This window comes from Sebastes umbrosus, chromosome 14 (genome assembly GCF_015220745.1).
Source record: "Sebastes umbrosus isolate fSebUmb1 chromosome 14, fSebUmb1.pri, whole genome shotgun sequence".
In the NCBI taxonomy this organism is placed as follows: Eukaryota; Metazoa; Chordata; class Actinopteri; order Perciformes; family Sebastidae; genus Sebastes; species Sebastes umbrosus.
In genome coordinates this window covers 18,565,522-18,586,510 of record NC_051282.1, presented here as the reverse complement: position 1 = coordinate 18,586,510, position 20,989 = coordinate 18,565,522, and the positions used below count along the sequence as shown (strand labels likewise).

Below are 20,989 nucleotides of genomic sequence, written 5' to 3'. Positions count from 1 at the left end.
TACGGACAAATTTGGAGCGGCAGTAGTTCAGCCTGTAGGCACTTGGCTTGAGAACCAGAGTTTGACAGTTCAAGTCCCCGCATGTGGACTGGTAGCCGGAGAGGTGCCAGGGCACTGCCGAGGTGCCCTTGAGCATCGTCCATGGGCAGCCCCCTCGCTCTGACATCTCTCCATTAATGCACTTGTAGGTCCTGTTTGTGCATCTGTGTATGTATTCCGGGCCTGTGTGTGTGTGTGTGTGTGTGTGTGTGTGTGTAAAAATAACAACAGAGTGAAAAAATTGAATTTCCCCTCGGGGATCAACAAAGTATATCCTCTTCTTCTTCTTCTTCTTCTGCTTCTTGTAAATTCACTCTTCTCATGATTTATGGATAAGGCCTATTGTGAATTGGGTCGCGTTGTTTTGTCATTTTTAAAAGTGGGTCCCCAGAAAAAAAGTTTGGGAAACACGGTACTAGAGAGAAGAGAAGAAAAGAAAAGAAGAAAGACTGACTTGCATCTCCAGAAGTTGTAGCGGTACGACTATAATGAATACGGCGTCTGAGTGACCTGTGAATGACTCCGAACATTGAAGACGTGTGTGTGATTTGAAAAGGGGAAAGTGCAGACTTGACATTGATTGGTACTGCATTCGTTGGAGAAAAATAAATTAATACAAAATTTAAGAATTAACGCAACGACAAAAGACAAGTAAACACAATGTTAATTAAAAAACAATATCCAATATATCTACTGTAATTGATGCAATATATCTGACATGTTTTGCTTTTGTCTTGGTCGTAACTAAATCCTTCACTTGTTATTTGCCGTCAACACATGCAGTCGGGGGGCCAGCTGGGGAAGTTCTCTGATGATGTGTCCATGGAAACAAGGCAAAGGGTCACATGTGTCTTATCACTCAACACAGGAAAAGCCTTGTGTTCAATTTTGCTGAGATTTTTAAAACGATATCAAAACATATCAAACAAATCAGAGAGAAGTCTCGCTTTTGTTTTTCCTCATTAATGAATTAGAGACGGTTTCTGATGCAACTCTCCCGAGTGGAGGTTCAGTCTCCTCGTCTGTCTGTTGTCTGTGTTATTTCCCCCTCACTCACTCGCAGCTCAGGAGGCACTCACAATCACTCGTATAAGAGAAAACCCCCTCTCTTGATATGCATCGGTGAGAAAACACCAAACAAAGTTGAAGAACGACCGACTCAAGCCTTTGACGTTGACAATTATCCAATCATGACCCACCTAAGGATCAAGTAGAGCTGTGAAGCGATGGATGTATGATTCATTTCGAACACTGAATTGCAGCTATTATCTCCTTGAATGCCTATGTGTGTTTGCAGAAGTGTGTGAAGCAGCTCCAAAATGGCTCTCAAACCTTTCGAGCAGTCTGCCGTTTGCAGCACGGATCCACAATACCTGCAGTATAATGTTATTTCCAAATAACCGATCAGATATGATTTTATGTTAAACTGTGAGTTATTAACAAATTTCACTTTTGTTCCACATGACGTAATGAAAGCTTCAGAATTGGCTCCTGTATTATTGTAGGTAAACAGTGATAAGGAAACTCCCAATCGCAGGAAGCTTTGACTTTGTTGATGATAATGATGAAGGGTTCCACTCGTGAACTGTCAGTCCTATATGCTATGAGATGGTGCCTGCTACTATATAATGATCATGTGTGAAATCATTTCTATGCTTAGAAAGAGGCACCTCTAGTCTACAAGCATATAATTAATGCTCCTGTGTCTATTTAAAGCATTTATGCACATGCCCTTGCATTCATGTGTCCTACTCTGCAAACAGAGGAGTGAGAAAATGCCTGACGTGTTCTATGATATACAAGAGCTTCCAAGTGTCGTTTTATCATTATGCTCTTATATGCATGTGCTGTAAATATTACTGTAAGAGTGCCGTTCATGCGAAGCACTGAACCGGAACATATTGGAGTCAATTTAACACAAGTAACATAAAGGAAATTGTGTTTTATTTCAGTTATTTAGATATTAATCCCTTGCTTAATCCTCTATTAATCACTAGGAAATTATGGTTCAAATGTAATAATGCTTAGTGCTTATAATATTTCATAGACATGGTGGACAAATACAGTGAAACAACAGGCTTTTGGGCAGTGACTTGTCCCTCTGATCGGTTTCTTTTAAAATGGAAACTCACATGATTTGACTGACATTATACGGCTACACATCTGACACATGTCAGATGTGTAGTGCATATTTCACAATGTTTCACAACAGCTTCTTCCCAGCTACAATAAGACTGGTGGCAAAGGACGTTAAAGAGGGACAGAAATACCCCACACCTCACCTCCATACCATTATTGACACACAGCACACCTGAACTGAATGGACTGTAATACTGTGCAATATTCTGCCTTCCACTGTGTAAGTGTCTGAAATATATTAATTATTTATTTTTTTAAATATTTTTATGAGAGCTACAAGTTCTTTTGACATGGTCATGGAGCATATATATACTGTATATTTGTATTCTGGGGGTATCGTTCCTATACAGAGGGTAGTTTGGTTTATTTATTGACTACACTGAGGGCGTTTTATATTTTAATAATTTATTTATTTATTGTGTTGAGTTGAATGTGCTACTTATTTTGTACTGTAATTACCTTGTGCCTTTTCTACCCTTTTTTTCTTTTCGTAAAGCTGACTCGGTGTAAACTGCTCAGAATTCCAATGTACTTAGGTGGAAATGGTAAATAAAACTCTTGAATCTTGAATATTTGTGTCATTTTTAATGTTTTGTTATACCTAAATACAATAAACATCAAGCACAGAAAAATTAAAAAAAAATCTGTATTTAATTTTACAATTATTGTTAATAAAAAAATGATGTACATTAGGTTTCTTTGACACAATGTGAAAAATGAAAAATATTAGTTTTGTTTATTTTTCTGTTAGACACTGAGACCTAGTCTACTGTGCACACAGCCTGTGATATATCTTCTTGGTCTCCTGAGCTGCACATTAACATATTCAGATCCTATCAAAGTGTGATATTAAAGCACTGGATGAGCTCATGAGGAGGAACAAAGTAAAAGTACATGGATGTCAGTGTGACTGACAGATGAACCTGCTCTCTCGTCGCTGAGGGGATTTTTCTCGGCGACATCCCTCAGCAACAGTCAAATGATGCCTTCAGGTGCACATCGTAATACTGTAATTCATGCACCTTTAGGCGAAAGTACTAGCCTTACCTTGGCATGAAGAGACAGATACCTTTGCTGTTATTTTGTATAAAATAACAGTAAAGTGAAACATATACATTATAGTTGACATATAGTGACATGTAGTTTATTTAAAATCAAAACATTTCAAACTTTTTTTTTTTGCATTATGGAAATAGGCAATAGATGGTATAGCAGCCTATAGATATTGGTCTACATTTGTTTTTAATTTATGTAAAAAAGTCTCTTTCATTTAATTTCATTTCAAAATGTATTTCAAACATGCAGAATAAAAAAGAAAAGAAAAGAAAAAATAAAGAAAAAGAATGATCATACCAACAGGTGGGCAGTCAGAAACAAGTAGTATTTACATACAATGAAAAGCATAGGAAAAATAAATTGTCAACACTTGATGCCTTGATTTACATATTCGAAAAGGAGTGAGAAGAAGTATAAACTCATTTAATCCCACCCCTTCTTTTATTTAAATATTCACACTGAAAAATATGAAAAAGTAAAACCAAGAGTGCTCTCATCTTCTTTTGGCCGGGTGGTCAGCTTATGGACAGATGACCAAATCTGTGCACCATAACAAAAGCAGTGTACATTTTTGAATAATTGCTTCACTTCACTAAAGAAGATCAGTAAGACTGATTTCGTTTTAGCATGAAATCTAAAATCAGTTAAACTGATTTTGTTACGCTTTCATTTCAGTAATCAGACATAAAAAATGTATTACATTTTGTATAAGTATTAATATATATACATATTTTGTTTTGTTTTTTGTAGAAAAAGACAAAGCATTCTGTAGGCCCACATCAAATTCCATTTATTTTGTATTTATTGTCACTTTTGTAACATAACATTTGCCACTATTTACACTGAATATCAAATAGCAAATGAAACACATCAGGTCAGAAGTCGCAGTTTTCTTTAGGTGCATTTATAAACAGCACATGGGACCAACTATGATGTAGACTCCAAATAGGCTAGGCTATGAAATCGCAAGTGTAAAAAACACAATAAGTAGCTTGCCTAGGCTACAGCACAGGTACAAGTACAGCCTACACCTCGATTTAAAGGTGCAGTGTGTAGGATTTGGCGGCATCCAGCGATGAGGTTGCAGATTGAACTGAAACTCCTCCTGTGTGCTCCAAGTGTGTAGGAAAACTACGGTGGCCGACGCAAAAGTGTGAAAATGCAAATGAGCTATCTAGAGCCAGTGTTTGGTGGACCCGCTCCGGATGTAGGTATATAATGGTTAACGAAAACACGATTCCTATTTTCAGATGATTATAACTGAAGAAAACATACTTATTAATATCATTTCTGGCAATACATCCCCCTAAATGCTACGCACTGTTCTTTTAAAATACACCTACCATGGGTTCTCTCTACATCAAAATCCCATTTTCCCTGTTGCACTCAACCTTTTTTTGTGTCGTGCAACTCAACTCGTAGGCTAATTGCGATATTTCCGACAGTAGTCGAGGGGCAGTGAAGTGTCGCTGCACTTCCTATGCCCATATTTGGGTGAGCATCGGCGGAGCCTGAGCTCAGGAAGCATTTCAGAAGGACTAAAATGAGCTTTTGTCTGTCGTCTATCGCAAGAAAAAAAAAATCCAAACGTTGTTTTGAGTTAAATTGATCTGCGTCTCGTTGACAGAAGCAAACTGCATCTTGCTGCTGCAGAGATCAGAGATTTATCCACAGCAACTCTGACACGCAGCCACAAAAAACATTTCACACTGGAAAAAACTGTCAGGAGACACAGGTGAGCTGGATTTTTTTTTTTTTTATCATAATTAAAATCATTTAACAGCATGAACAATTTGGGTTTAGAATAATAATTAAAACATGCATCAGCTTTACTGCCTCATCCTGTCATTATGAAGGAGGAATTGGCTCATTGGCACCTGTTGATCTGAATTCCCTGTAGTTGAAAAATAACTAGAGATCTTTTTAAAGTTGATAATATTACTGCATAAATGATTATATTTTGGCATACTTGTATGGTGGAGCTCGTGAGCTCAGATCTGTTCCACTTTTTTGTGAGAAGACAAAGATCATAAATGATCCTCTGTGTCTGCCATATGGCCAAAAGTTCCCCTTCTGTTCATCTTAATGGTGTCTCAGTGTGAAACCACATTCATGCAGTCCATCTCAGTAAAAATGTTACACGATGTTGGCTTTACCCAAAACTTGACAGCTGGATATAAGGTTTTTATGGTTGACTTATTGTGTTTGTGTGTTTTTTTTAATTGCTCTCCTGTTATGTAATCTATTACTCTGCACACCCTTCAAGAATCACACATGCAGGTGCAACAGAGCAGCATCACATCAGATGAAGATAAAGCCTGAAGTTGGCTTTGAAAACATGTTGTGTGATGTATTTTTTTGAAACATTTGTGATAGGCTTAAGTGTTGGAAGATGTGCTTCACTGTGTTCTCCTTTTAAATAGCAAGTGGCATGAAAATGAAGGCAGGTTTAGACCTGTTGATGTTAATTTGAACCCCATCAGAAGCTGACACATTCTGCTTGCTGAGCTTCATACTGTGTATAAATCAATTTTGCGCTTTGGAAGATGCTTGTGGAGCTCTCTCTCTCTCACACACACACACACACATACACACACAAAGATGTCGCTCAGCTAGAATTATCTTTTCCCCCCAGTGACAGCAACAGCAGCCTGCGTCTGTAATTTACCTGTGCTTTTAATATTGACAGTGACTACATGCACATACACCTCTATACGCCACTTTAAACCAATCATTATGAGTCCATTAGTCATTAATTCATCTTATAATCATACAGTAGAGCAGTGGTAAAAAAAAAAAAAACTTGTCTTCAATCAAAGAGACAAGATAAAAAGGTTATGGTAATGCTCAGTTGTTGTAATCAGAGGTATTAATAATAGTGTGTGAGCAGTTGTGTGACTCAGAGCATCACTTGTGTTGGAGCACCGTCTCTTGTAGATGCAGATTGATGTTTTTTTACTATGGAGATGGCATTATTGCTTCTGCATAAAAACTGAATGGCTGCTATTTTTGAAAGCAGTGTTGCTGCTGGAGTCAGTGTCGTATTATCTGTGGCACAATAAGGGAGGATTTGTGCCATTGTTTAAGTTTTATATGTCTGTGCTTGGCTGTGTGATTTCTGGCTGTGGTGCAGACGTCCTTTTAACAAAACCGTCAGTTCCTTGGATTTTCTCTGGCAATCAATCTCCAAGCCAAAGTGCCTGTCATGTGCCTTGACAACACAGACACTGGGAGCTTTTGGGGAATAGCAGGCTGGATGTTTCTTTGGGCCGGAGCTGAGTGCTTTATAGATTAGGTGTTATCTACAGGTGCATACAGTATATAGATCATCCACACTTCAATCTACTGGGGAAGCTTGTTAGAGATCTGACACCAGAATTGGCAGCCTGATCCATTAAGCTCATATACGTCCCCCGAGGGCCGCTCACATAATTATAACGCTGATGGCCAATGACGAGGCTCCTGCTTCTGTCGTAAAAGGTTATGATAGTCATGCTTTTTTAACAGAATAATCTACTTACTGTTCTGATTTGAATGTGCATCCCCTCCGGCTCATGTGGTTAAATGAAGTTCAAAATGTGCTTCTTTCATTCAATTAACCGTCAATGTCATCATATAAAAGGAGACTGTTAATATTTCATTTGGGAGACTCAGGGGGGAATGTAATGAATTAAAAGCGTGCTCCTAATTTCATTGATTTTAAGACAAAGGCATGTAGAAAGGCATAATCCCCTCCCTCCATCTCTGTTTTGTCTCTCTCTGTGTCTCCCCCACCCCACCCCCCATCTGAAACACTCAATAACACTCTCAGGATGAAGCTTTCACACTCAAACTGACACCTGCAGAAGTGCTCAACAACAAAAGACTAATGACTTAGAAAGGTGCGTTACTGAAAACGGCACAAAGACGAATCTTGAGGCATTCGCTTGAAGCCGCTAATGACCGACTGGTGCAGAACGCATTGTGAACCGTGTTACGGTATCGACCCGCTATAGGATCTCTTTTCTTCTGATGCATAAACGTTGGACACATCACACAGGAAAAAGGAATGTGAAGCAGCAGCAGCAGTAGTTAAGATGTGACACCGTTGGGTTAAACACTGATTGTCTCTATTGTGTGGTGAAGAATGTGGCCTGTTGTGTTAAACATGTCAGTATGATATATATATGTTCATGTTTTACTGTGTTAATGTAAACACATTATAACACCAAGGGTCTTTTTTTTCCCCAGACTTTGTAGAATTCCGTTTACCTGTATTTACCAGCTCCCTCTCCTCTGCTGTTACCATAGAGACACTCCATCCCTATCAGCAAGGCGCCTTTGGCTGCCGGGCTCATTGGCTCTCACAGGAGAGACACTGGCAAGCATTAGAAAGTGTTTCCCTGGCACGACTTTGGCACCAATGTAGCGAGAAAGGCATTTACTTGGCTTTGACAGTGTTTCCTTGGCAGCCGGCGCCCCACCGGCGGTGGCACGTCGACCCCGTTTTGTCACCACGGGCTGACGGCTGAGACAGAGTGAAATCCAGTTGGGAGAGATCCACTCCCGTAATTGAAATGAGTTCACCTGGGAGACAGCTGCTCTGCGGTACCTGTTAGCTGTCAACAGTCGGTGCTTACCAGGCTGCGTGTAGTGGATATGATGTGATGCCTGAGCAGGTTTGTTTGGAACATTTTTCCTGTTTACCACAGCGAGAAAACATGCCTCAGGTATTTCAGCTGCACGGCCTTTTAGAGATGTCATGAAGAGAGCATCACACTGTTAGATATAAAGTCACCCAGTAAGTAGAGCATAAATCAGTGAGCAGTAGCCTCTGACGGTCAAGATGCACATAAATGCACCTGCAGGAGACTTTCCTCTATACTGGAACATTATGGATAAGAAATAAAACTGATTCAAATCACCACTAAAATCGGATTTGTGATTCCTCGACATTTCCTTTAGGGCTGCATCTAACAATTATTTCATTATCGATCAATCTGCCGATTATATTCCAGATTAATCGATAATTCGTTTGGTCTATTAAATGTCAGAAAACTATGAAAGATGTCCATCCCAGTTCCTCAAAGTCCAAGGTGATGACTTTAAATGTCTTCTTTTGACAGTCCAGTTGTTTAGAGTCAACAATGAAACTAACCCACATGTCTTTGGACTGTGGGGGGGAAACCCGGAGAACCCGGAGAAAACCCACGCTAACACGGGAGAACATGCAAACTCCACACAGAAGGGCCCCAAGCCGGATTTGAACCTGCGACCCTCAGTTTATTTAAAATGCCCATTACCCAGAGATTCTCTGCACACTTTACAAGTCAGTAAAAAACAACAGAAAAGAAAACACAATATTACACGTAAAAGTACACATACTCTGTTGTGTGTGACAACAAGGTTGAGGTTAGTAATTTTAAAAAACCGAGATCATACAGTATAACCCTAATGGGTAGCTAGAGCAGTGATTTGGGGTCCCAGCTGGTGAAATTAGGAGGGATCATAGTGAACAGAAAGTATCAACAGAGCCTTCAGTGAGAGATTATTCCAGAGAAGTGGAGCTTGGTGGGCAAAGGCTCGACCACCAAAAGAGTTCTTATTAAATCAAGGAATGATTAAGTAACCGCCATCAAGGGAGCGTAAGGGGCGTAATGGAGTATATGGGGAAATAAAGCTGGAGATATAATGAAGGAGCTAGTTCATTTAAAGCCTTATACTGTAGGTAAGAAGTTTTGAAACCCTCAAATATAATATTCCTTTTGTAAGAGGTAAAAACACTCTATGCATTTTACCCCGCTGTTTCTTATTCCTGTTGATAAATATCTAAATTTAGCCTTTAATATTTATGGCATATTTTCAGCGCAGCTACAATGGAGATTGACAGCAGCAAGTCTCCACCGCTCTGAGATTCAATCAGACTCAAACACCAAGAGCTTTCTCAAGATGTCGAGCAGTGGCACTCCAAAAACAAATCCATCATACGTGACGCATCAATACTCGCTACTTCAACTCATCCTAAAGCACAAGACGTGTTGTTGAGAAGTATGTCCGCCACATTTGATTCAAAATATTATGTTTACACCTCATCCCTGTCTGCCAGTTTGGAAAAACATAGGGAATCACTATGTGAAGTAAAACAAAAAAAAGAGGAAATTCCCCCGGCTTCTCAGTTGGAAATGACACATTGATGATATCTGACAGAGAAGGAGCCCAGACACTTGAGTCTAATAGAGTAAAGTGTGGATGCTCCAAGTGGATAACAGGTGTCAGCCTCCTGGATCGATAGCATACTGTCCTCTGGCTCAGCCGATGATGTAACTTCTCGTACCATGAATTTCTGGCTCACTCTGCGCTGGAAAGCGGACTCCACGCTGCTCTCTGTGTGCAATTGGCCTGGAGCGCCGAATGATAGCAGTCACACAAATATCTTTCCTTTTCTAGGAATCCATTCGGTGTAAGCGACTGTAATTCAAAACAACCTTCAAACCAAAGAAAAATCAACTTGTAAAATGAGTCTCTTTCCGCATACACACTGAGCTAATTGTCCTCCTCACAGTTTGTTAATAACGAGCGACTATTGTGTCTTTTGCTCGTTGGAAAAATCAGAACAAGCTCCGAGCAACCGTGGCTCATTGCTGCCTTTTTTCACACAGACGTCAGCTGTCAACTATTGAAAAGAGCGTCTGACTGTCTGAGTCTGTCCGACTGTCTTCTGAAACAACTTTTCCATCAATCAAAGCCTCTCTCTTGTGCCCTTGTCATTCCTCTCTTTTTATTTGGAGTCTCTTCTTTCTTCGCCGCTGCTCATCAGCAGGCCGACTGTTGGAGGCTCTCTAAAGACATCCAGGTGGAGCCGGTATCACTGGAGCTCACATCACATTCAACATGCAGTAAATTGGACAAGCGGGGACAAAAGCAATTGGATGCCGTTAAGGAGACTCTTTTGATTTGACAATAAGCTTCACTCTCTTCCTCCGTTGCTAGGCAGACGTATGAGCATCCCTGAGTGTTTTCTGCTGTAGGAACTATACTGACATTTATGCCATTAATGACCTCAAAATCAGATAATTTTCATGCCTTTTTATTTGAAATTGAATAGTGAAATGCAACGCAGGCTGCTGCACTGTAAACATGGCTTGAAATGTTATGTTGTACTTGAAAAATGAGGCATATAATAAATGCATTCTGTTCCTGTGAGGGTGTAGTGACCGACTTCGATATTGAACCGCAGGTATTTATAGACACCCAACCTTCTGTTGAAATTAAAAGGATTAACTCCTAATAAAGGGTAGATATACTGCAGACACGCAATGAAGTTCAGTGTCTGACTTTTGACAATAAAAGGTCATAAAGGGGTGTTAAAAATAATATTCATGCCAATTATGTGGTGATTTAATCACACCGAATACAGAGTGTTCCCATTAAAGAAGTTCTGTGCCTACAGACTCAGCTTTGGTCACAGTTAAGAGGATACATCAAGCTGATATAAAAGCAATCGATGTTGCTATTGAAAAGAAACTGCAACGTTTGCTTACTTCACCTTTTTTCTGGGGGAAAATGCAGACGTGCACAGTTTCATTAAAGTTCCCTAAACAGAACGGTTTCCTTTATTCTTTAGCTCTCCTACTGCGGGAAGCACTGACGGTGCACAATATTATTATTATGAGGTTGTATAATTCAGTTATACTTTAAAGACGCCATGAAGCCAAAATGAGAGTTCAGTTTATGGTTCTGAGAAAGACCCGCTCGGGCTCAGTGAATTGCTTAGCAACACAGTGCCAATTTCTCTGAGGTCATTTCTCTAAATTCATATTTCACAGTCACGACAGACCAAAGTAGCATCTCCCTGCAAACGCTTGGATAACATTCCTGCGTCTGTTATACCTCATCAAAGTGAAAAGCTGCCACATAAAGGAAGTGATGCTTTTAAAATATTAACGTGGTTATTAAATATAATGTCCAATTCCTTCCTAAATAGCTTTCTATTTTAATAATTCTGGTTAATGCTATTAAGAATCAATCATTTGTTAAACACATTCATTAATCAGTTTTAAGCCCAGGCGGATTAACGCAAACAACATTTTGAAAAAGTTAGTCTTGGAAATTATAAAAAGGATTTGGTTTCTCATGATAAATTCTTTGTCCTCAAAATGCAATGGTTGGTCAAAGTGCACGAAACAGCTGGCCTGGCTCTGTCCAAAGACAAGAAAATCCAACTACTGTTTCAGCACCTATAACGCTCACTAATCAACCAGCCGATTAGACTGATATCAGGCCATTAAATGTGTGTTATCAGTGGTTATAATCCTCATAGATGTGGGTCAGTAGGGCCCTGCTACACCCAATAGTAGGTTTTGTCATCTATTAACATGGGCGATCAACGAAAGAAGTAATAAAAGAAGACGACAGTGACCTCTAGTGACTTTGGTAATTATGACTGGAGCAAAATTGGAAGTGAGTCGCTTTAGTATAGACAGACAGATTGGAGGTCGGAGGAGATGGATGGGACACAAAACACAGGGCTTTCATCCAGGAGGCCGGGATTTGCATCTTGTGTGAAACCAACAATGTGTAGTTGTCTTTGTGTTCACAAGCGTTAAGTTTCACTTTCACTAAGTGCTTTTGTTGCCTTAAACAAAAGAAGTTGTAGGTTTGTTACCTAAACCTAAAGAAGCCTTTTTGTTTGTGTTCAAAATGTAACGGTTCATTCAGTTTTACGCGTTAGAACGTGTTGCTTTTAATGGTGCCTTCAAATGGGGTCGTGTTTACCGTGTTCACAAGAAGAGTCCATATGAACGGCCCCCTCTTGTGGTTTTCACGACCTCGTAAGCGGAAAGTTTCTGAAAAGCTCAGAGTTCACGAGTTGTGACGTGTTTGTTGACATTGTCAGAAATGGCGGAGGCCATGGAAGTTAATTTATCGGTACATAACAGGATAATATATTGCAATTTTAGTTATACTGTATATTGTTTTTCTTCGTAATTTTATAATATATCTGAGGAAAATGTTGATATTCCCAACGGCCTCATCTTTTTCCTTTGTTGTGATGCCTTTGCATTTCCTGCATTATGTTACCCACTTGCTAGCTTGCTTAATTGTTAGCCTCTATGGATTCTTGACGCCGACAGTAACGTTAATTTTGCCGTTGCTTAGCAGCGATGTTCTCACTGTAAACACAAGCTCACAAGTTTCATTTGAAGGCAGCACAAGTTTTGCTTTCACTTTTACAACGTAGTAGGTGTAGCAGGCCCCTAATGACCCACATCTATGATGCTAGTGAGTGATAATGCACATTTAATGGCCTGATAGCAGTCAAATCAGGTGCGGCTGTAGCACAGCAGAAAGTAACCCAACCCAGTTTTCTTTTTTCTTTAAGCTAAGCTAAGCTAGGATAAAAAAAAAATGCTAGCAACCCCTTGCCCCCTGCTAGCAGCTCCATGTTGTGTAAGTATTGTTCTTAGTAAGTTCTTAGTGTGAACAATAAACATTTAACTGGCTTTGATTGCAAAACTGCCATGTTTTCAACAAGTAAAGTGTAAATTATTCAATAAACAAAACAAGTTTAATTATAGATTGTAATACTTGTGAGTTGTACAGGTACAGTAGGTAGAGAAATTCTTGCTGAATGTGCTTCTCATTAAACCATAGTGCCTCATTATTAGACTACGTCTCTGTGAAGCCCAGACACTTTTCCTACAAGCTCTTCTGTTGTTGACCCTCAGTAGAAATCTCAATATTCTTTGTTTCGACATCATTTGGCTTTGACTGAGCTGTTTTTGCAACATATTCTGGGTATAGTTTTTTCGTCTTTCTGTAATTTCTTACCCTGCAGACGCTCCAGGTCTACGATTAACACATCCAGGGGAATCATTTCTAAACATAGCTTTTACTTAGCTCTATTTAATTTTAATGATACAGCCGTTTTTATGACTTTGTTGTTATGGGGCTCTTGTGGCTCTCAGCTCTGCGGCGAGGTTTCTTAATTTGCATATTTTGTACAAACCCAGTGTGATCCCAAAAATAAAGGTTGATTGAGTCTGCACTGACCAGACCAAAAGGTTGGAGGATAAATTGCACACCCCACGGCACCGGTTAGACCGAAATAGAACACACCTTGTGCTGAGGAAGAGTATAATTATGTTAAAAGAGCAAAAGGGGTGATTATGCAGCCAATTAGACCAAAAGATTTCTAGAAACAGCTGGTTTGATAAATGTGATCCCACAGCTGAAATTAAATGTATTTTGCCTCACTTCTCTAGAATAGAGATTGTGAATCAGGGGGGTTGCACCAGAGTGACAGCGTCTTGATGTTTGCTCTTTGTGTCTGTTGTGGTAGTGAAAGATCATGACGACGCTGCTGGACCTGAAGAGTAGTGTGCTGAGGCAGGTGCAGAGGAGCCAGTCGCTGAGGAGCCGAAGGGAGCCGTCGCCCACCGCCAGCAGCCCCCTCACACACTGTCCTGACCCTTTACCTCGCAGGTGAGTCACTGGCGTGCACACATGCACACAAGTCTTGTATGATGGTGTTTCATGGATGTAGCATTCGTCAAGTCAAGTCAGTTTACTTATATAGCACAGTTTAAAAACAACCCGCAGTTGACATATTGACAGTATCTAACACACATTGAAAGCCAGAGAAAATAAGTGGGGTTTTTAGCTGGAATTTGAAGCATTTGATTGTGGGGGCTGATCGAACATGTAGAGTGAGGCAATTCCACAACTTGGGCCCGGGCACGGAAAAGGCGCGGTCACCATTACGCCTCAAAGGACTATCGGGGATGGAAAGCAGCAGCTTATCCGATATCCTCAGTGTTCTAGGAGGAGAGTGGGGATGTAAAAGGTCACTGAGATATGCTGGAGCTGACCCATTCGAAGCTTAAAAACCAAAAAGTAATATCTTGAAGTCAACTCTAAATTTCACTCCACTGCAATGACATTCAAATCAGAGTTACGCAGCCGCATTTTGCACCAGCTGAGGGCGCGAGATAAAATTATGTTAGAGATAAAAACATGAATTATTGCCTCAAAATCTCTAAAAGAGAACATGTGCTTGCTTAAAACTCTAAGATGGTAAAAAGATGACTTAACAACAGCATTTATTTGTTTGTCAAATTTAAAATTGGGGTCAAATAAAATGCCAAGACTTTTAGCGTAGGGCTTGACATAACCAGAGAGTGGTCCTAGGTCACCAGCTACATTTTTAGCAATATTTGGGGGGTCCAAAATTTTTATTTCTGTCTTACTCTCGTTAAGTTTCAAGAAGTTACTCGCCATCCAGTGCTTTATATATCCCTTAGGCAGTCAAACAGGCGTTTCAGCATATCAGGGCCACCAGATCTCAAAGGGAGGTACAACTGTGTGTCGTCAGCGTAACAGTGATACAACACTCCATCCTTTTTCATAATGTAGTTTAAGGGGTAACATGTACAGAGAAAATAAAATGCAGCTTAGCACCGATCCTTGAGGTACACCACACACGAGGGATGAAGGGAATTTGTGGAATTTTGGTGGATTGAAAATTTTGATATGTAATGAAATCCCTCCGGGCACTCTGAGTGGCAGAAGATTAATTTATGATGTTAAAAGTAAAGTTGTGATGCCCTCTCTGCATTTGCTTTTAGGAGAAACAACAAATTAAGCCTTGCTTGAGTTTGAGCAAGAAGCAGGAGCCACACTGTTTATTAATATATCTCTTCATAGTTTACTTGATTGTTGCCTTTTAGGGACAAGTAATAGCAGTGCAGCTCCGAAAGCACATTAGAAATAATTCATGTCTTCTATTCATGTGTTTTCCGCTGGTCGTCCAGCCGAAGCCACAGGTCGTTATTTCTTGTCAACAGAATGTTTTAATGCGTTTGGCATTTATGACAGAGTTGTGACTTGCTGTGAGCAGGCCATGCACAAGCTGCCTGTCCCCCAAGGACACATCAACCACACTATTACATGCACAGTCAGGCTCTGAGGGCATCACAAATGCTGCTTTATTGTGTATCAGTTTACACCACATGCTTCTGATGTCCACGTCTCCTTTAGTGCACAGCAATAAAGCATACCGCTGCTTTTGCAGAGACCTCTCATCATATAACAGGAGAGCACATCACCCCCTGTTTTAGTTTATGTATGTGTTTGAGTGAATTTACTATACATGAAAGTTACGGGCACATGGGTTTAGATGGGTGTGTGTGTGTAAACTGTATGTATATTATATAGTATGTGTCAATGCATGTATTTTTGTATGTATGTCAAACATCAAAAATTCAGCAAGACATCTTTAAGTCACTTGCACACGAAGCCAATAATGAAAGCCATCATAACATTATATACAGTACCAACTTGCTGTTTAGCGGGAAGAAATAAAGAGAGCACTTTTACTTTTTTTCCTAATAAAAGACAAAAGTCAGGCTTCCCCATGTAACATGCTAATTTAGATGTTTCAGATGTGAAGAGACGACACTAGAAAATTAAATGGATACAATTTTCCATATCACTGAGATGGCACATTGGACTACAGTTGAAACGATTAGTCGATCCAATCTAATTTCATTTATTATTATTTGTCAATACACACAATCCACAAGGAAATTGGCATTTGAAATGTATCTTTTGCAAATCCCTCTTTATACACAGCACACACGCAGGGTCAGCCATGGTACGGCGACCCCAGAGCAGAATTGGTATCTCTCCAGCTGTCAGTCTATATTTGATCCATACGAGGACTTGAACTGGTGACTCTCTGGTCCTCAAGCCATGTCTCCATCTGCAATTTATTTGATGACCGATTAATCGTTTCAGTCACTTTTCAAGCAAAAATAAGAAATATTTGACGTTTGCACTTTCCCAAATGTGAGGATTTGTTGCTTTTCCTCGTCTTAAATTGTAGTAAATTGAATAACTTTGAGTTTTGGACTGTTGGTCGGACAAAAGGAGCAATGCGAAGACATTACCTTTTTGGAAATTGAGATGGCTATTTCCTGGCATTTTATGGACTAAATGATAAATTAGTTAATCAAGAAACATTGGACAAATCCAATTTACACCTTCCAAACATGCCATCCAGACAGTAAAATAGATCTCAGCTGGGCATATGAAGATGTATACGCCTTAGATAAACTACTTTATAGGGCTGCAACTAATGATTATTTTCATTGTCGATTAATCTGCCGATTATTTTCCCCATTAATCGATTAGTAGTAGGTTTATAAAATGTTATAAAATGTCGATCAGTGTTTCCCAAAGCCCCAGATGAAGTCCTCAAATGTCTTGTTTTGTCCACAACTCAAAGATATTCAGTTTACTGTCATAGAGGAGGAAAGAAACCAGAAAATATTCACATTTAAGAAGCTTTTTTTTCCCCTAAGAAATTACTCAAACCGATTAATCGATTATCAAAATAGTTGACGATTAATTTAATCGTTGACAACTAATCGATTCATCTTTGCAGCTCTACTATTATATTTGTATGTTTATCATAATAAATGTACACTGTTCTGTTCTCTACTCTTAGCAGACAACACTCATCTTATATGAATGTACCTTTTACACCTTTACTTAGTTGACCACTTTGTGTTAATTTGTTATTAATTATTACATGTTTTATGTAAATACTGTATGCATGTACTATATGTGTGTTTGTATACATGTATGTATATGTGGATGTCATTTTTATAGTATGCTATATGTATGCATTTTGTTGTTCTTCTACTCTTTCTTTATTTTCTGCTATACTCTTTAGGTTTCTTGTTGAGTACTGTTTTCATTAATGTCATGTGTTACCATTAGCTTGACAGCACTGTGATCTTGGGGGAGAATAAACTGGACTTGAGTGGTTTTGTTCTGATCTGATCTCTCCGGAGGTTTATTCTTTTCTTTTTTTTTCTCCTTTTTCTCCGGCTTTTATTTTTCCTTGCCTGCCTCGTAGCAACAAATAAAGTGGCACAGGTAAAATCATTCATCTGATTTTTTTTTTTTTTTCAGTCTTGTTTTGAAGCTTCATCTGAAGCCAAAAGTAATAGTATGAACCTGCGGTTTCTATAGCAACCTAAACACCGGCTGCTGCCACCATGTGAACTTAAACTTGTACTGACGACTGTGTCTATTTTTAACATGGAAGATAACCTCAGATGCTGAACACTGAACAATTTTGGATTTGAAGGACTAATGATTGACCATTTTTCATGAATGTGTTTTATTTAATGCGTATTTTGATGCCGTCTCCACACTCAGATTTAGCATTTTTATATACTCTTAATGCATGTGAAATGTGCTCCAGTAGGACCCTATTTTTGCTCTTCATTAAAGAGTATCTCACCTTTTTCTCATTTGCCGTGCCAGCTCCCTGGTGCTACATCCTTCCCACTGCGTCTCAGCCGTGCACGTACGCTGAGCGCTCATCATTAGCGGCAGGCTGTTGATCTTAGTTATCCATTCAGGCTGCTGGCCCGCCTGCACTCTCACTTTAATTGAGAGTTTGCAAATGAGGCTGGTAGATTTGGGCTGCTCCGGCCACAGTTGTTGACCCAGTAGTCTGCTGTCAGAGCTGAGCTCTCAGAGCAGAGACCGCCACGTTGGAGGTTTTTAATTCAGTTGAGCAAATGATGTGCGAGCCTCTGTGTGAGCTGGTTGTCAAGTCTGTGGAAATGCACGAGGCGCTGTCAGAGATGAGCTTGACTGGGTGTTGCACAGCATAAAACCCACAGGGATTTATATTTAAATTAATGTTATTGTCTTATGTCCATCTCTGTCAACAGTGGTGGACTTCATATTTCACACTTGACTTCACTGGGTTTCGAACTGTGAGCTCGCTGCAGTATCATTAATGGATTTGACTCCTCAGAGACACCACCGAGGCTCTCATTTTTAATTAATGCAGAAAAACACAATCAATTTAGAATGAAATTAAATGGAAAACCCTATAATGTGCATGAAATTACAGTAATTAATGACAGATATGGCATACTATACATTTAAAGGATAAGGCTGGTGTTATTCTATATTTTTCTTATTGTCAGTCAATCTCATGAAAACACCAAAACCAACCATTTGTTATTCCGATCTCCCAGCCTGTGTGTTGCACCCAGCCCATTTGTTCCCACTGAAGGCATCTTTAATCATATTTAAAGACTGAGACATTACTCAAACAGGAGTAAACAGTGCATTTGTTGAGGACTATTTTTAACCGTGGATTAATACAAATGAAATCAGAAAATCAGAGTCTACTGTACCTGTGACCCCTCATCACAGGCCCTCATTAGTAGGGCTGTCCTTGACCAAAGAAATAACACTCTAACACTACGATTTTGTTGACTAATCGATTAGTTGATTTAATCAACAGATCTGTAAAACTGCGTTTCTCCACGAAGAATTGCACAAAAGCGCCACTTTAAATCTTGTGTTTCCCAGAGATGTGCTCATAAGTTTCTTAGAAATAAGTCAATCAGCATGAAAAAAGCATAAAAAATGACTAATCGACTAAAGAAATCTAAGTCGACTAAGTCCAAAACGACCGATTATTCGACTAATCGACTACGAGCGGACAGCCCTAATCATTTGAGACAATTGACATGGCTTGAAGAGTTAAAACTAGGCAATATTTCCCCAAAAAACACAAAGAATAGAAAAGTTAAAAAAAAAAAGATTGCTTTGCTTTGTGTTTTTCCGTTCCCATTAACCATCTCACGACATCTCAGATTTATCTATTGACCCATTGATGGGGTCCTGACCCTCCAGGTTCAAATCCCCTGCTTAAGAATGGTGTATGTGTGACTTAAAGGTTACTGTGAGAAACTTTTAACTGGTTATAAAACAGTCTCTATTTAATACAGATGCCCCTATATGACCTATAAGTAAATCAGCGACAAGAGTGGCTATTTCTCTATAGTTAATCTTAATGCTTGTCATCGGTGCCATCAGGCAGGTTGGATTCTCTTAAACTCCTTCGGCTCAGACTCCAGCGGGGGCCTCCGGCAGCTACCAGCGGTTGGACGGACTCAAATCCGGCTTCGCTTCCGCCTTCGACCTGCAGTCGGAGCTCCAGTCTCCGCTGGGAGCCAACACCGACCCCACACTGCTGGAGGTCCAGGCCATATTACTAGGCCCCCTGGAGGGAAGGGAGGCACGGGACTGTCAGACCCTGCTGCAATAAAATAAGAGGTTTTCTAAAGGGATTCATGGTGCTCAGAAACACCACCGCTTTTATCCTCAGGGGCTGCCAAAATCAACACAAAATAAAGTTCCTTGTGGTAGCTTTGAGTAAATATTGCAGAGAATAATAATGGACAATAATGGGAGCTCAGTGGCACAGAGGAATAAGATGCATCAGGCTTCGGCTACACAGGCAATACTTGTTGTTAGCAGCATGAGTTCATTGGTTTTGGTCGATTCATGTGATTTTGGACCCCTAACACATGCAGTTATGGACATATACAGTACATTCAATCCCTGAGGAAGGAATGCCTACAATACTAAAAATATAACTATAATACTGTCAGATATATCCAGTGATTTCCCTTTATGATACAGTTCTATATTTTCTGATGAATAAAATATAAAGAACATAAATCAGAAGGCATTATCTCCCTTGTAGTCAGGAATCATGTGTGAGCTTTACGTTAGAGTTGCCTGCGTCAAATCCTCAGTCCCAGTGAGGAAGTAAAAACGGTGAATCACCATCGTGAAGCACCCAAGAGGACCCGAGTTGAAAATAATTTCACACCAGGCTTCTCCTCTGTCTTATGTGTCTGTCAGTATAGTTCTATCTGTGAAACTGCTGTTATTGAACGGAGAGATTCTGCGATCATATCTCCATGTTAGATCATTTTCACCTGCAATGTTTTGTTGCTTAATCAGATGTGTAATTAGAGTAAAACAAACCGTGTTGTGTGTAGTATTGAGGGTGATCCTTGTCACGGAAGAGATCCTCTGTTGTGATAGGAGCAGCAGGCTGATATTAGGCACTGACAACCGTGATGAATCGCATTAGAAAACCTGCTTATTTTATTAGAACGCATACAGATGTCACATTGTCTTTCATGCTGCAGACAACAGTGATGTCTGCACTATTAATTACTATGTATGCACTGCCATATTATATTGAAGTTTGACGTGAGGCGTTGCCGTCACCTTCATACTCCCAATTAGTCGCGTTTATTCTCGCAGATAGATGAAGTTCAGTCTTCCTGTTTTCATTTATGTTTTCCTTCTGATTGATTGTACAGACAGGAAAACATAATTGATTGAATTCTGAAAATACATTAGAATAACATGACAGTAATAAAAGAAAAGGACCTGTTTCCTAGCAACATCAAATCAGTTTGTTATTCAGGTGGCGTGTGTGAGAGAGAGAGAGAAAGAGAGAGAGCAAAAATAGGTTGAAAGATATCAGCATCATTTGTTTTAGATGTATCTAATCAGGATTCACTGTATTTGCATCATTTGGACATTATTTCAGCTCATGAACACGTCGCCCCAAAGCTCGAAACAAAAAGATCCCAGACTGTCTGGACAAATCCTCGAGCTGACTGACAGAAGACAGGACAGCTTTGAGGATCAGAGGATGCCCTGGACGACTGAAGATGGATGTGGAGAGAACTGAGTGTCTCGTAACACAAGTATTACAATCAAATGCCGCTTATTTGTGCTATATGTGCAAATGAAAACTGTAAGCTCCAGAAAACAAAGCCTCCCATTTCTTGTCAGCGGAACAGGCTTTGTTTGTGGAGGCATTCACAGATTGTCGACTCGGCTTGCAGCTTCAAGATTTCAAACACTGCTT

At 39.7% G+C, this 20,989-nt stretch overlaps 1 protein-coding gene across 1 annotated transcript in view; it reads left to right on the top strand.

Moving 5' to 3' along the window:
* The first annotated feature begins 4,696 nt into the window (after positions 1-4,696).
* baiap3 (BAI1 associated protein 3) overlaps positions 4,697-20,989 on the top strand; it is a 43,795-nt gene continuing 27,502 nt past the window's right edge. Inside the window, exons 1-2 of the mRNA XM_037792887.1 lie at positions 4,697-4,969; positions 13,556-13,698. Of these exons, the coding sequence (XP_037648815.1) occupies positions 13,565-13,698 (134 nt within the window). The 5' untranslated portion in view covers positions 4,697-4,969; positions 13,556-13,564. The remainder of the gene's footprint in view (positions 4,970-13,555; positions 13,699-20,989) is intronic.